The sequence below is a fragment of the Oncorhynchus gorbuscha genome, linkage group LG10 (genome assembly GCF_021184085.1).
Source record: "Oncorhynchus gorbuscha isolate QuinsamMale2020 ecotype Even-year linkage group LG10, OgorEven_v1.0, whole genome shotgun sequence".
NCBI lineage: Eukaryota > Metazoa > Chordata > Actinopteri > Salmoniformes > Salmonidae > Oncorhynchus > Oncorhynchus gorbuscha.
In genome coordinates this window covers 28,217,620-28,231,201 of record NC_060182.1, presented here as the reverse complement: position 1 = coordinate 28,231,201, position 13,582 = coordinate 28,217,620, and the positions used below count along the sequence as shown (strand labels likewise).

At 44.7% G+C, this 13,582-nt stretch overlaps 1 protein-coding gene across 6 annotated transcripts in view; it reads right to left on the bottom strand.

The window, feature by feature from the left end:
* The window catches only part of arhgef19 (Rho guanine nucleotide exchange factor (GEF) 19), a 44,963-nt gene that overhangs the window by 6,237 nt on the left and 25,144 nt on the right, over window positions 1-13,582 (bottom strand). For all 6 annotated transcript variants that reach the window (XM_046365505.1, XM_046365501.1, XM_046365506.1 and 3 more), the window contains 8 exons: window positions 13,114-13,266; window positions 11,697-11,826; window positions 11,435-11,509; window positions 11,199-11,288; window positions 10,755-10,918; window positions 10,385-10,543; window positions 10,214-10,293; window positions 9,879-9,983 (listed from right to left, as the gene is read on the bottom strand). In XM_046365505.1, coding sequence (XP_046221461.1) covers window positions 9,879-9,983; window positions 10,214-10,293; window positions 10,385-10,543; window positions 10,755-10,918; window positions 11,199-11,288; window positions 11,435-11,509; window positions 11,697-11,826; window positions 13,114-13,266 — 956 coding nt within the window. The remainder of the gene's footprint in view (window positions 1-9,878; window positions 9,984-10,213; window positions 10,294-10,384; window positions 10,544-10,754; window positions 10,919-11,198; window positions 11,289-11,434; window positions 11,510-11,696; window positions 11,827-13,113; window positions 13,267-13,582) is intronic.

The following is a 13,582-nucleotide window of genomic DNA, read 5'->3' as shown; positions in this document are numbered from 1 at the left end:
AACCGGCTCAAAGCCCGTAACAAAGGGAGACAACGTGGAGATAAGGAGTAGCAAAATATGTATTTATTAACTAAAGCAACTAAGTATAATATACAATGGTGTGTGTAATCAGTAATCAGTAGTGTAAGTGAGTGTTTTGCATGCATGAATGTGATAATGCAGGGTGATGAAAGGTGCCAAAGCAAACAAACAAAAGGCCACCAAGAACCACAACACAATCTACAACGGGTGTCTGCATGGAGAGAGTCTCCTCCATGAATGTGGAAGAGGTCTATTTATCCTGGGAGACACCTGGCCCAGGTGTTTCCCATGTAGCTGACGACCCTCTCAACTCCGCCCACCGGCATCCTAATAAGGAAACAAGAACAAAGACAGAATACGGCAGACAGAGTGGGAGGGTCGTCACATTCCCCCCATAAAACCGGGGACCAACAAGGACCCCGGAACAACATACCAGCCTCCCGCGTCCCAAATTGACACAGGCCTCTGCGTCCCAAATTGACACAGGCCTCTGCGTCCCAAATTGACACAGGCCTCTGCGTCCCAAATTGACACAGGCCTCTGCCCCAAATTGACACAGGCCTCTGCGTCCCAAATTGACACAGGCCTCTGCGTCCCAAATTGACACAGGCCTCTGCGTCCCAAATTGACACAGGCCTCTGCGTCCCAAATTGACACAGGCCACTGCGTCCCAAATTGACACAGGCCTCTGCGTCCCAAATTGACACAGGCCTCTGCGTCCCAAATTGACACAGGCCTCTGTCCCAAATTGACACAGGCCTCTGTGCCCCAAATTGATGAGGGTTTACGTGTTCACACTTACAATTTGCCCCAGCCAACCTCCTCCCCAGACCTCAGCAACCTTTGCACAGGAAGCAACATTTAAGAGGAAAGAAAACAAGACCAGGAGGGAGCAGACAGGACAGAGAGAACATGACAATACGAAACAATGGTCAGTCACGTAAACATTAGGAACAGGGCGCACGAGAGAGCGCATCAGCAATCACGTTTTCAGTCCCCCGGATGTGCCTCACATCGAGATGGAATGATTGTAAAAATAAACACCATCGCATTATCCTCTGGTTTGGACACATCATGGACCTCAAAAAAGTGAGGGGGTTATGGTCGGTGTAGACCACAATAGGTACTACCCCCGACCCGACATACACTTCGAAGTGTTGTAGCGCCCAAATGAGTGCTAGCGCTTCCTTTTCAATAACCGAATAGTTCAACTGATAATCGTTAAACTTTTTAGAAAAGAAACTAACAGGCCTCTCAATCCCAGACACATCTGCTTGCAGCAAAACTGCACCTGCCCCCACATGACTAGCATCCACCTGCAAGGTGAATGACAAATCCATGCGAGGAGCAGCCAGCACTGGAGTTGAGGTAAGCAACCTCTTTGAATCTTCAAAAGCGTGTTGACAACGAGTAGACCAAACGTAAACAGCCTTAGCTTTCAGCACATCTGTCAAGGGAGCGACCACAGTAGAGAAGTTATTACAAAAACTACGGTAATAACCAATCATGCCCAAGAAACGCATCAGTTCCTTTTTAGTAGTTGGTGGTGGAAAAGCATCAATAGCCACCACTTTAGCCCGAACAGGACGCACTTCACCCTGCCCAACCACTTTTCCAAGGTATGTAACGGTCGCCTGAGCAAACTCACATTTTGCCAGATTGATTGTGAGGCGACCCGCAGCCAGACGTTCGAACAAGGCTTGAATACGGGACAGATGTTCTTCCCAAGTATCTGCATAGATCACTACATCGTCCAAATAAACAGCGCACCCGGTCAGACCGGCGACAACCCTGTTCATAAGTCGCTGAAAAGTGGCAGGTGCATTGCGCAGACCGAAACTCATAACTGAATACGAGTACAGACCAAAGGGTGTAATAAAGGCAGAGATTTCACGTGCCCTACTCGTCAGTGGCACCTGCCAATAGCCTTTTAACAGGTCAAATTTGCTCACAAACTTAGCTGCACCGACTTGATCAACACAGTCCTCCATCCGAGGAAGAGGAAATGAATCTGGCTTTGTGACACTGTTTACCTTACGGTAGTCCGTACAAAAACGGTTTGTTCCATCCGGTTTACTGACCAAGATACAGGGAGAAGCCCAACTGGAGAAAGAAGGCTCTGCTATCTTACTCTCCAGCATGTACTTGACCTCAGCATCCAGACAACGTAGTTTCTCTGAAGAAACTCTATAGAACCGCTGACGAATGGGGTCAGCACCTCCAATGTCAATATCATGTTCTATTAAGTTTGTACGTGTAGGTGTATCAGAAAATAAACCTGGAAATCTCTGAATCAGACCAACCATCTCTTTCTGCTCATCAACAGGTAGGTGAGTGAGAAGACTGTCTAAAATATCCAGTGTTTCTGAATTTTTCAATCTACCCTGCAATATACAATCGTCAGGACCAGGAACATCTTCCTCCTCGTGCATAGGTCTAGCACGACAAGAACCCAAGGAAACAACGGTATCAGCCAAAAGAACAGGTTTACCGTCCTCTGTAGAATCCCACTGTTCAGTCTCAGAGGAACGTGCATAATAGGGTTTTAACAGATTTACATGGCACAGCTGGTGTGCTTTCCTCCGTTCTGGAGTGGCAACTAGATAATTTTGCTCAGTGTACTGGCGCACCACTGTATATGGACCTTGAAATTTGGCTTGAAAAGGAGAACCAACAATTGGCAGCAGAGCAAGAACCTGGTCACCTGGACTAAAGTGACGAGGCTCAGTTCGGTGATCAAATATGCCCTTCATCCTCTCCTGTGAAGATGATAACTTCTCTTTAGCCATTTCACCAGCGGCATACAGCCGTCGCCGGAAATCACACACATACGAACACAGGGACTGAGGAGGCTCGGGAGACTTCCAGTCATCCTGGAGAACAGATAAAAGTCCACGCACCCTATGTCCAAACACAAGGTCATTTGGACTGAAACCTGTGCTCTCCTGTGAAACTTCCCTAGCGGCTAACAGTAACCAAGGCAACCCCTCCTCCCAATCCTTATCCATCTCAGTACAATAAGCTCTCAACAAAGACTTAAGTGTTTGATGGAAACGTTCCAGTGCTCCTTGACTTTGCGCGTGATAGGCGCTAGACACATTGTGTTTAATATGGAGCTGTTGAAGAACCTGACCAAACAGATTAGAGGTAAAATTAGATCCTTGATCACTCTGAATGACCTTAGGGATTCCAAACAATGAGAGAAACTGAGTCAAAGCTTTTAACACCGATTTAGTCGTGATAGATCGGAGAGGATAGGCAGCAGGAAACCTAGTGGTCTGACACATCACAGTGAACAGGTAACTGCTACCCTTTTTAGAACGAGGCAGAGGACCCACACAGTCAATAATCAGATACTCAAAAGGTTGGCTGAGTACAGGAATAGGAAACAATGGTACTGGTTTAATAGCTTGATTAGGCTTACCAGTTAATTGACAGGTGTGACAAGTTTTGATAAAATCAGAAACATCCCTCTTTAATCTAGGCCAAAAGAAATGTCTTAATATGCGATTGTAGGTTTTCCTCACCCCCATATGTCCAGCAACGTCGCTGTGAGAAGTTTCCAACACCAACTCACGAAGCTTAACTGGTACAACAACTTGACTAATTGCCTCCCCCAGAAAAACACTATCATGAGACACCCACTTTCTCATCAGGACATCCTCTTGGAGAAAATAGCCATGGGCGACATCTCCCAACTGTTCTATAGGCACAATTTGATCACGCAACTCTTCCAATGTGGGGTCATCCCGTTGAGCATTGATTAGATCTGAGCGGGTTACAGATAACGGGATAACAGGGAAGACAGTGACATACTTTGTATTATTATCATTAGTCGGCGCAGTGACTAGTTCGCCACGGCTCATAGAACGTGTCACTGCACACGCAGAGAACACCTCTGGGAAACTCTGTACACTCTCATCAGGAATCCCAACAAATGACGGCTTAGTGGAAACCACTAGAGATGGAAACACGACTGGCCATACACGCTCACCTGCCAAGTTATTCCCAAGGATAACGTCGATACCCTCAATAGGCAACGAAGGACGCACCCCCACAACAACTTCACCCTTCACCAGCCCACAATCCAACATCAGTTTATGCAATGGAACTGACAGAGTGTTCAAACCTATTCCCCTAATTAGAACACTATTCCCCGAATCAGTCTCAGCAGAAAAGGGTAACACAGACTCCAACACAAATGATTCAGAGGCACCTGTGTCTCTCAGGATCTTCACTGGCACTAGGTCTTTACTTCCTAACATAGACACAAAACCTTCTGTAATGAAAGGTAAATAGTCTGGATCAATATGGACTTTCACATTCTCCTGGGCCTGAGGAAATGAGTCAAGAATGAACTGATGTGGAACAGGTGCAGCTAACGCAGCAGGCTTAGATTTAGCGTAAGCACCCTTTGACCTGAGAAGTGGACATTCGTTTTTCCAATGACCTGAACCTTGACAGTAGTGACACTCCTGCCCAAAGTCAGCCTTACCATGGGAGTCAGGTTCAACCCTAGTTGAATAGAACTCTGCCCGAAAACCAAAGTATCTCGGTGAGCGAAGCCCAAATCTATCCGAATGCCCCCACTCTTTCCGAATACGGGGTTTTGCAAAGACACTTTTGTGAGTCAACACATACTCGTCCGCCAAAACCGCAGCTTCAGCAACATTCTTTACTTTCTGTTCATTAATATAAGTGGCAATACGATCAGGAATTGTGTCCTTAAATTGCTCTAACATAATCAGATCACACAGCCCTTGGAAAGTCACAACTGCAGAGGCGGAACACCAGCGATTAAACTGTAAAGATAACTGTCGCGCAAACTCAACATGAGTCTGGTTATCGTCCCTTTTTAAAGTTCTAAATCGTTGGCGGTAAGCCTCAGGGACCAATTCATAAATCTGTAACACAGCTGTTTTAACTTTATCATAACTGGCACTGTCGTGTACACTAAGAGCTGAATATGCTTCCTGCGCTTTACCAGTCAGCACACACTGCAACATTAAAGTGCGGTCAGAATCAGGCCAACTCCTAGCGTCAGCAACCCGCTCAAACAACGAAAAGAATGTCTCGGGGTCCCTTTCATTAAACCGAGGCAATAACCGCAAGTTCCCAACAATATCAAATGTCTCTGGGGCATGACCAAAAGCGGAACTACCCCTAAGTAAATCTGGGTCACCTTCCCAAAACAAACTCTCCCCTGAGATCTTTCCTTCCCTAACCAACTCTATACGTTCTTGTTGCAACTTGATTTTAGCACGCTCCATATCTTGTTTAAATGCCAATTCCTTTTCATATTTCACACGATCATGCTCTAGCTTCTCACGATCATGCTCTAGCTTCTCACGATCATGCTCTAGCTGTAACAAAAGCAGTTCTTTCTGCTGTTCAAAAAGAAGGCTACTAGGACTAACTGATGGAATGGCCATTGTAACGTTATGGGGAGACAACAAATCCTCAGCAGAGGCTGGCCCGGTGGTAACTTCAAGAATACCACTCTCCATCAGATTGGCTTTCAATATCAACCTAATAGAATTCTTTAGACGTTTATCACTAATCTCAACCTTGTAGTGTTCCGCGACCTTCAACAGCTGTTCTTTAGTACCTAAATCTAACAATTCCTCTGATGGAGAGCGAATGAACTTATCTACATAAGACGCCATAATCACACAAAAAAAAATTATCGCTTTTCCCTTCTGCTGAGCACACCAGAACACAACCCGAGAATTGACAATCACCCTGAGCACCACAGAAGAGAGATGAGATATGGAGCTTCCCCAAAACCTACAATAACTCAACCCTAGTCTTCGTGCAGATTTGCGGTGGGAATTTACGCACTGTAGCCCGCTGGCAAGGAAATAGAACTCCCCAGCATGCTGGCAAATTCCACCAAGCCACGGATGTGCCCCGGAGACAACTGCTCAGTCCACAGACACCACACAAAAATAACAAACATTAACCATGCCCAACATATTCCAAAAAATGAAACACGTCGCTAAACCTATCAGGGGAAAAAGGCTATAGCTCCGGGTAGCAAGTTCCACTACCCTACCCAAATCTCCCACCGAGGTACACAGCAGATTACTCACTTCAGACTGACGTCCCAACAGAAAGTAGAACAAGAGTTCAGGCTAGGCAGGGCCTGGAAACTAACCATTATACTCTCTCCAACATAGCACACAAACCAAACAACAAAGGCAACCAATACTGGGCCGATCACACTCAAACACCATATTCAAACCAAACACGTACCTCCACGGTCTCCCAAACGAATAGTTCAAAGATCCCGGATGAGCCCCCACTTGTCACGAACCGGCTCAAAGCCCGTAACAAAGGGAGACAACGTGGAGATAAGGAGTAGCAAAATATGTATTTATTAACTAAAGCAACTAAGTATAATATACAATGGTGTGTGTAATCAGTAATCAGTAGTGTAAGTGAGTGTTTTGCATGCATGAATGTGATAATGCAGGGTGATGAAAGGTGCCAAAGCAAACAAACAAAAGGCCACCAAGAACCACAACACAATCTACAACGGGTGTCTGCATGGAGAGAGTCTCCTCCATGAATGTGGAAGAGGTCTATTTATCCTGGGAGACACCTGGCCCAGGTGTTTCCCATGTAGCTGACGACCCTCTCAACTCCGCCCACCGGCATCCTAATAAGGAAACAAGAACAAAGACAGAATACGGCAGACAGAGTGGGAGGGTCGTCACAGTCGGCCCGAGAATTGAACCCTGTGGCACCCCCATAGAGACTGCCAGAGGTCCGTACAACAGGCCCTCCGATTTGACACACTGAGCTCTATCAGAGAAGTAGTTGGTGAACCAGGCGAGGCAATCATTTGAGAAACCAAGGCAGTTGAGTCTGCCGATAAGAATGTGGTGATTGACAGAGTCGAAAGCCTTGGCCAGGTCGATGAATACAGCTGCACAGTAATGTCTCTTATCGATGGTGGTTATGATATCGTTAAGGACCTTGAGCGTGGCTGAGGTGCACCCAGGACCAGCTTGGAAACCAGATTGCATAGCGGAGAAGGTACGATGTGATTCAAAATGGTCAGTAATCTGTTTGTTAACTTGGCTTTCGAAGACCTTAGAGATGCAGTGTAGGATAGATAAAGGTCTGTAGTAGTTTAGGTCTAGAGTGTCTCCATCTTTGAAGAGGGGGATGACCGCGGCAGCTTTCCAATCTTTGGGAATCTCAGACGATACGAAAGAGAGGTTGAACAGGCTAGTAATAGGGGTTGCAACAATTTCGGCAGGTAATTTTAGAAAGAGAGGGTCCAGATTGTCTAGCCCAGCTGATTTGTAGGGGCCCAGATTTTGCAGCTCTTTCAGAACATCAGCTATCTGGATATGAGTGAAGAAGAAATGGTGGGGGCTTGGGCGGGTTGCTGTGGAGGGTGCCGGGCAGTTGACCGGGGTAGGGGTAGCCAGGTGGAAAGCATGGCCAGCCGTAGATAAATGCTTATTGAAATTCTCAATTATAGCGGATTTGTCAGTTGTAACAGTGTTATAAGGGCTATATCTATTCCTGGTTCTACATTTTTTGCATGCCTATTTAAGATGGTGAGGAAGGCACTTTTAAAGAATAACCAGGCATCCTCTACTGTCGGGAAGAGGTCCATGTCATTCCAGGATACAACTGCCAGGTCGATTAGAAAGGCCTGTTCGCAGAAGTGTTTTAGGGAGCATTTGACAGTTACGGATGCAGACAATGAGGTAGTGATCGCTGAGATCTTGGTTGAAAACAGCAGAGGTGTATTTGGAGGGTGACTTAGTCAGGATGACATCTATGAGGGTGCCCGTGTTTATGGATTTGGGGTTGAACCTGGTAGGTTCATTGATAAGTTGTGTGAGATTGAGGGCATCAAGCTTAGATTGTAGGATGGCCGGGGTGTTAAGCATGTCCAAGTTTAGGTCACCTAGCAGCACGAGCTCAGAAGATAGATGGGGGCAATCAAATCACATATGGTGTCGATGGCACAGCTGGGGGCAGAGGGTGGTCTTGTAGCAAGCGGCAACGGTGAGAAACTTGTTTCTGGAAAGGTACATTTTTAGAAGTAGAAGCTCAAATTGTTTGGGTACAGACCTGGATAGTAAGACAGAACTCTGCAGGTTATCTTTGCAGTAAATTGCAACACCGCCCCCTTTGGCAGTTCTATCTTGTCGAAAAATGTTATAGTTAGGAATGGAAATCTCAAGGTTTTTGGTGGTCTTCCTAAGCCAGGATTCAGACACGGCTAGGACATCCGGATTGGTGGAATGTGCTAGGGCAGTGAATAAAACAAACTTAGGGAGGAGGCTTCTAATGTTAACATGCATGAAACCAAGGCTTTTACGGTTGCAGAAGTCAACAAATGAGAGACCCTGGGGGATGGTAGTGGAGGTAGACACTGCAGGGCCTGGATTAACCTCTACATCACCAGAGGAACAGAGGAGGAGTAGGATAAGGGTACGGCTAAAGGCTAACAGAACTGGACGCCTAGTACGTTCAGAACAGAGAGTAAAAGGAGCAGATTTCTGGGCACCGTAGAATATATTCAAGGCATAATGTACAGACAAAGGTATAGTAGGATGTGAATACAGTGGGGGTAAACCTGTGCATATAGTGATAATGAAAGAGATATTGTCTCTAGAAATAGCATTTAAACCAGGTGATGTCACTGCGTGTGTGGGTGGTGGAACTAAATTGTTAGCCGAGGCGTGTTGAGCAGTGCTAGAGGCTCTACAGTGAAATAAAACAATAGTTACAAACCAGAACAGCAATCGACACGGCATGGTGACGTTAGGGAAAGGCATGCGTAGCCAGGTGATCATACAAGTCCAGTGCGTGGCTTCAGGCAGCTAGCGGCACAGGGTTAGCAGGCTAACAGAAAGGCCTTAGAGGAGGAAAGTCTGTTGTGGCCCCCTTGTGCAGTTACATCAGCGGACGGATCAGTAGGACTCCGTGTGTTAAACCAGGCCAATTGGCAAAATATGTATAGTGGGCTTAGAAATATGTCCGAAGGGCCTCTTAAGCCAGCAGTCCAATGTGCTTTAGATAGCTAGCAGGCCGCAGATTTGCAGCTGTGCGTTCTGGGGTCGTTAGCTGCTATAATTCCAGGTGGGGAAAAAAAAATACCATAATATAAATGTTTAAAAAATAATAATAAAAAAAAGAAACAATTAAACGTTAAAAAAAAAGTTCAGAGCTTGCGATAGGAATCCGGAGATATGGAGAAGAATAAGTCCCACTAGCTCTGGTTTGAGTTGCGCTGTACAGACTGGCGAGAGTTGTCCGGGATAAAGGTACATGATGACTGCTAGCAAAGGATAGCTGACTGCTAGCTAGTGGCTTCGGAATGTATTTGATGGGCCTCGTAAGCCAACAGTCCGTTGTGCTCTAGACAGATAGCATTCAGGGGACGTTAGCTGCAAAGGTCGGAAGGTGAGAAGGTTCAGAGCTTGCGATAGGAATCCGGAGATTTGGAGAGAAAAATAGGTCCGGTATGCTCTGGTTGAATCGCTTTGTACAAACTGGCTAGAGGTTAGCTGATGACTGTTAGCTGGCTAGTTTATGTTGGAGAGATTCCAGTAATAGAGGCAGAGAAAAATACTTTAGAGAAAAACCAGGTCCACACCACATTGGGTGAGGCGAGTTGCAGGAGAGTATTTTGAAGTAAGGGTTTAGAAAAATAATAAAAGATATGCGAAGAAAAATATATCAAAATATATATACATAGGACACGACAAGACGAAGGACAAATATGTCTGACTGCTACGCCATCTTGGATTGAACCTGCCCATCTTGGATTGAACCTGCTTATGATGATAGAGTTTAATGTGAGCTTGCCAAAGGGAGTTTCTCACCGTCACTTGTAATGGTCTTGGCTTGAAGAATATCAGCTTTCTCCAATGTAAGCTCATCATGCTCTTGGGCCTGGTAACTCTTGATGCATTGAACTTGGGAAAGATCTGAGAGGAGAAACAACCAAAGGTGTATAAATGACTGAAAAGGCTGTACTTCCGTTAAAATCGATTTTTTTTATATTTTAAAACGTAATGCAATATTTTCCAAGTTACAGTAAATGAAACAACAGAAGCTCAGGGACATGACTGAAGTTGGTTTATAAGTAATTGAAATACTTAATCAGCACTGCAAGATGTGACTGCTTATCCAGACTATTGATAAAGCAGCTACTTACCATCATTCTCAGTGGCCTGCTCAATATCTTCCAATGGATCAGAGGGGAACATGGCTGTGATCCATCTTTGTTTCCCACTCCTGGGAAGAAACAAAACCCACGTAGAGGCTGTCAGTTCCTACTTTATCACTACCATTACATATCAGGATAGTGGTATGTATAGCAGCTCACTCAGTGTGGGCCTTGAGTAGGATCTGGTGTTTGAGTTGCCGGCCCTCACACAGCTGCAGGTGGAAGATGAAACCTGAGATGCCCTGAAGCTTCTGACTGAGGTCCTTCACCTTCAGCTGCCCGATCTTAGCGTGAACAAACACCATGAACTTCCACGTGCTGCAGACAGACCAGAGACAGGAATTTGTCAATGTATGCCATGCATCACTCAATCAAGCAACATTTATGACATACAGTAACACCATACATAGTGTTGCATAGTGTGGCAGAGCATAGCATAGCTCAGCATACTGTAGCATGGCATTACGCCATACATATAAAACACTTTTCTTTCTATTCTCCCTCTACATTGTACATATTTAGTACTCACTCCTTCCTCTTGGACAGCAGAAGACAGTCATTGAACAGATGCAGGTACACAGGCCTTGTGGGCAACTTGAACTTTGACCCAGAAATACTCATGGTCTGTGTGTCCACTTCGAGCAGTTCTCCATGCTTGACCAGCCAGCGAGACTGGGAGATCAGAGGGAATATCTAAAAAGGGAGATGTATGTGATTAATGAGCATGAATGAACAGTTATTTAATTATTACTGGGGTTAGAGGCATGTGGTTTCTTTACTTGCAATCTACAATGGGCAAACATTATATGGTTAATCCATACTATGGCAATAATAAGAAATAGGATTTGTTGTTGTCCAAAACCATTGATTCTCAGCAGTGGATAGGGGAAAGGGGAATATACTGTACATGAGTATACAGTAGGTGTACTGAGAATGAATGAGGTTGTTCCCAACGAGAGATGTTGTCATCTACCTTGCCCTCAAAGTGGATCTTCTTATTGAGGTGAATGAGCTCTTCCATCCTCTTCATTGACTGCACACTGGAGTTACATTCCTTTATAATCTGTTGTGATAAGAACGGTTATTTCAATGTTTTAGGCAATATAGTCTATTAGTAAAAAGTTTAATCATTTCTCTATTATTTATTTTGTATAACGACTAAAAATTAACCAAACTTCAACTTTTGGTATATGTTTTATTTTATGCTACCTTTTTCAGCTCATTGAAGGCCTTGGTGGCTGTGTCCTCATCCCTAGAGCCTGGTGTTGTCCTCTTTAGGATATTCTACAAAATAGAAGGAAGATAGAACATTTTGGATCTCAACTTTCACTTTAGGACACTGCAATGCCTGCTGCTGTATATTTGCTTATTCACTGGTCAGTAACTTGATGTAAGGTAGAGTAATTGTTTTGTCCCTACAGCCAGTCATGAATAGTTTAATTTTATGGTGAACAAGGGTGCTCTATCATACCTCCACCAGCATCTTGAGCCGTGTGATCCTCTGGAAGGGGAGGATGAGGAAGGAGGCGAGGGGAAGACGCTGGCAGATGGGGTCTTCTTCCAAACGAGCCAGGATACCTGGGAAGCGAGCATTCTCCTGTCTACAGAGACAAAAATCATTTCAAATCTAGCAATATGGTCAGAAAAAACATTCACTGATATGGATTGGAGATATATGTGTATATGTGACTCACCACCTGGATTCGGTCTTATGTAGCAAAATTTGAAATGGTGTTTTTTATTTTTATACATTGGATAAAAGTAGAGAGTCAGAGATACAAAATGAGATAACGTACACTGCATTTGAGGAACAAATGGAAGTTTGTTTGTTGTCTTTTAAAGTTGATCAATTGTAAACTCACATTTGAGAAAATGGCCTTTAAATGTTTTGGCATTTAGTGAAGAGCTCTTCTTTGTCTACACCCATTCAGCATCGTTCACACACTCTTAAGCTTTAGCCCCACCCATCTCGTTTCGCTATCGGAGCGAATGATTGGATAACATGAAAACAGCCTAACCAACTCTGCAGGCAACAATTTTATTACGTTCTTTTGCAGATGTTTGCTGACACTGGCCATATTCAATGGGTGTTGTACACACATCACGTAATGTTAGCTAACGAGCCAGCCAGCTAATATTAACTAATTAAACGACAATAAACAGTGCCAACAATGCCACAGTGCTGGGAGCTAACCAACCAGGTTCAATGTTATCTAGCTAACATTTGGCTCTAATTAAAAAAGCAAATGGCTCTGGAATATGAATAATAACGTCAGCTAGGGAGCCAGCCAACTAACGTTAGCTAGCTAGCTAACAGTACACTTTATCTTAAGACATATAGCTATCTAGGTAAACAATGAACCTAGCTATGTAAACAAAGTGTAAATTCAAACAACGTCATGTAACGTTAGCTAACAAGCCAGCCAGCTAACGTCAGCTAGTTAAACAACAACGAACAATGCCACAGTGCTAGGAGCTAACCAACCGGGTTCAATGTTAGCTAGCTAACCACATTCATTAGGCTGTCATTAGCTAGCTAACAACATTTTTCTTAAGTTCAAATGGCTCTCCTGTGAAGTCGGGACTTGCAACATACGCCTAGTTTCCTGAATCGGTTCACATATATCTATGGTCATGAACCCTGTTTCTGAAGAGCTACAGGGTTTCGTTCCAACCCAGCACTAGCACACTTGGTCTTGATGATTAGTTGAACCAGGTGTGTTAGTGCTGGGCTTGGAACAGAAACCTGCACACCGTCGATATCCATATGTACAAAGTGACAATTTGAGCGTGTGTACTAGGCACTGAGCAACATAATTTGCATTATACTTACGGTCTCAAATGTGCAACAAAGCAAAATAGATTACACACAAAGTAAGACTGCTCACAACATGCGCTGGTAGGTCTGTTCCTGGTAGGCCTGGTTGGTCACGTAGGGGAGGTAGACCCTTCGCAGGGCGGGACAGTGGGCCAGGACGATGTCAGACACATCAAAACGCAAGATGTCCTCCTCCAGCCGGTGCTCCAGGTCCTGCAGAAACCTAGAGAGAGAGATGAAAGGAAGAGAGAGAAAGGAAGAGAGGGAGTAACAAAGAAAGTGAAATATTCAGAGAAAATTGAGCGTGGGATCGAAACAGAGAGAGATATTGAAAGCAGTGGGGCTAAGCTACCTGCCATCCATGACCTCTATACCAGGCAGTGTCGGAGGAAGGCCCCTAAAAATGGTCAAAGACTTCAGTCACCCAAGTCATAGATTGTTTTCTCTACTACTGCACAGCAAGCAATACCGATGCAGCAAGACTTGAACCAACAGGACCTTGAACAGCTTCTATCCCCAAGCCATAAGACTGCAAAATA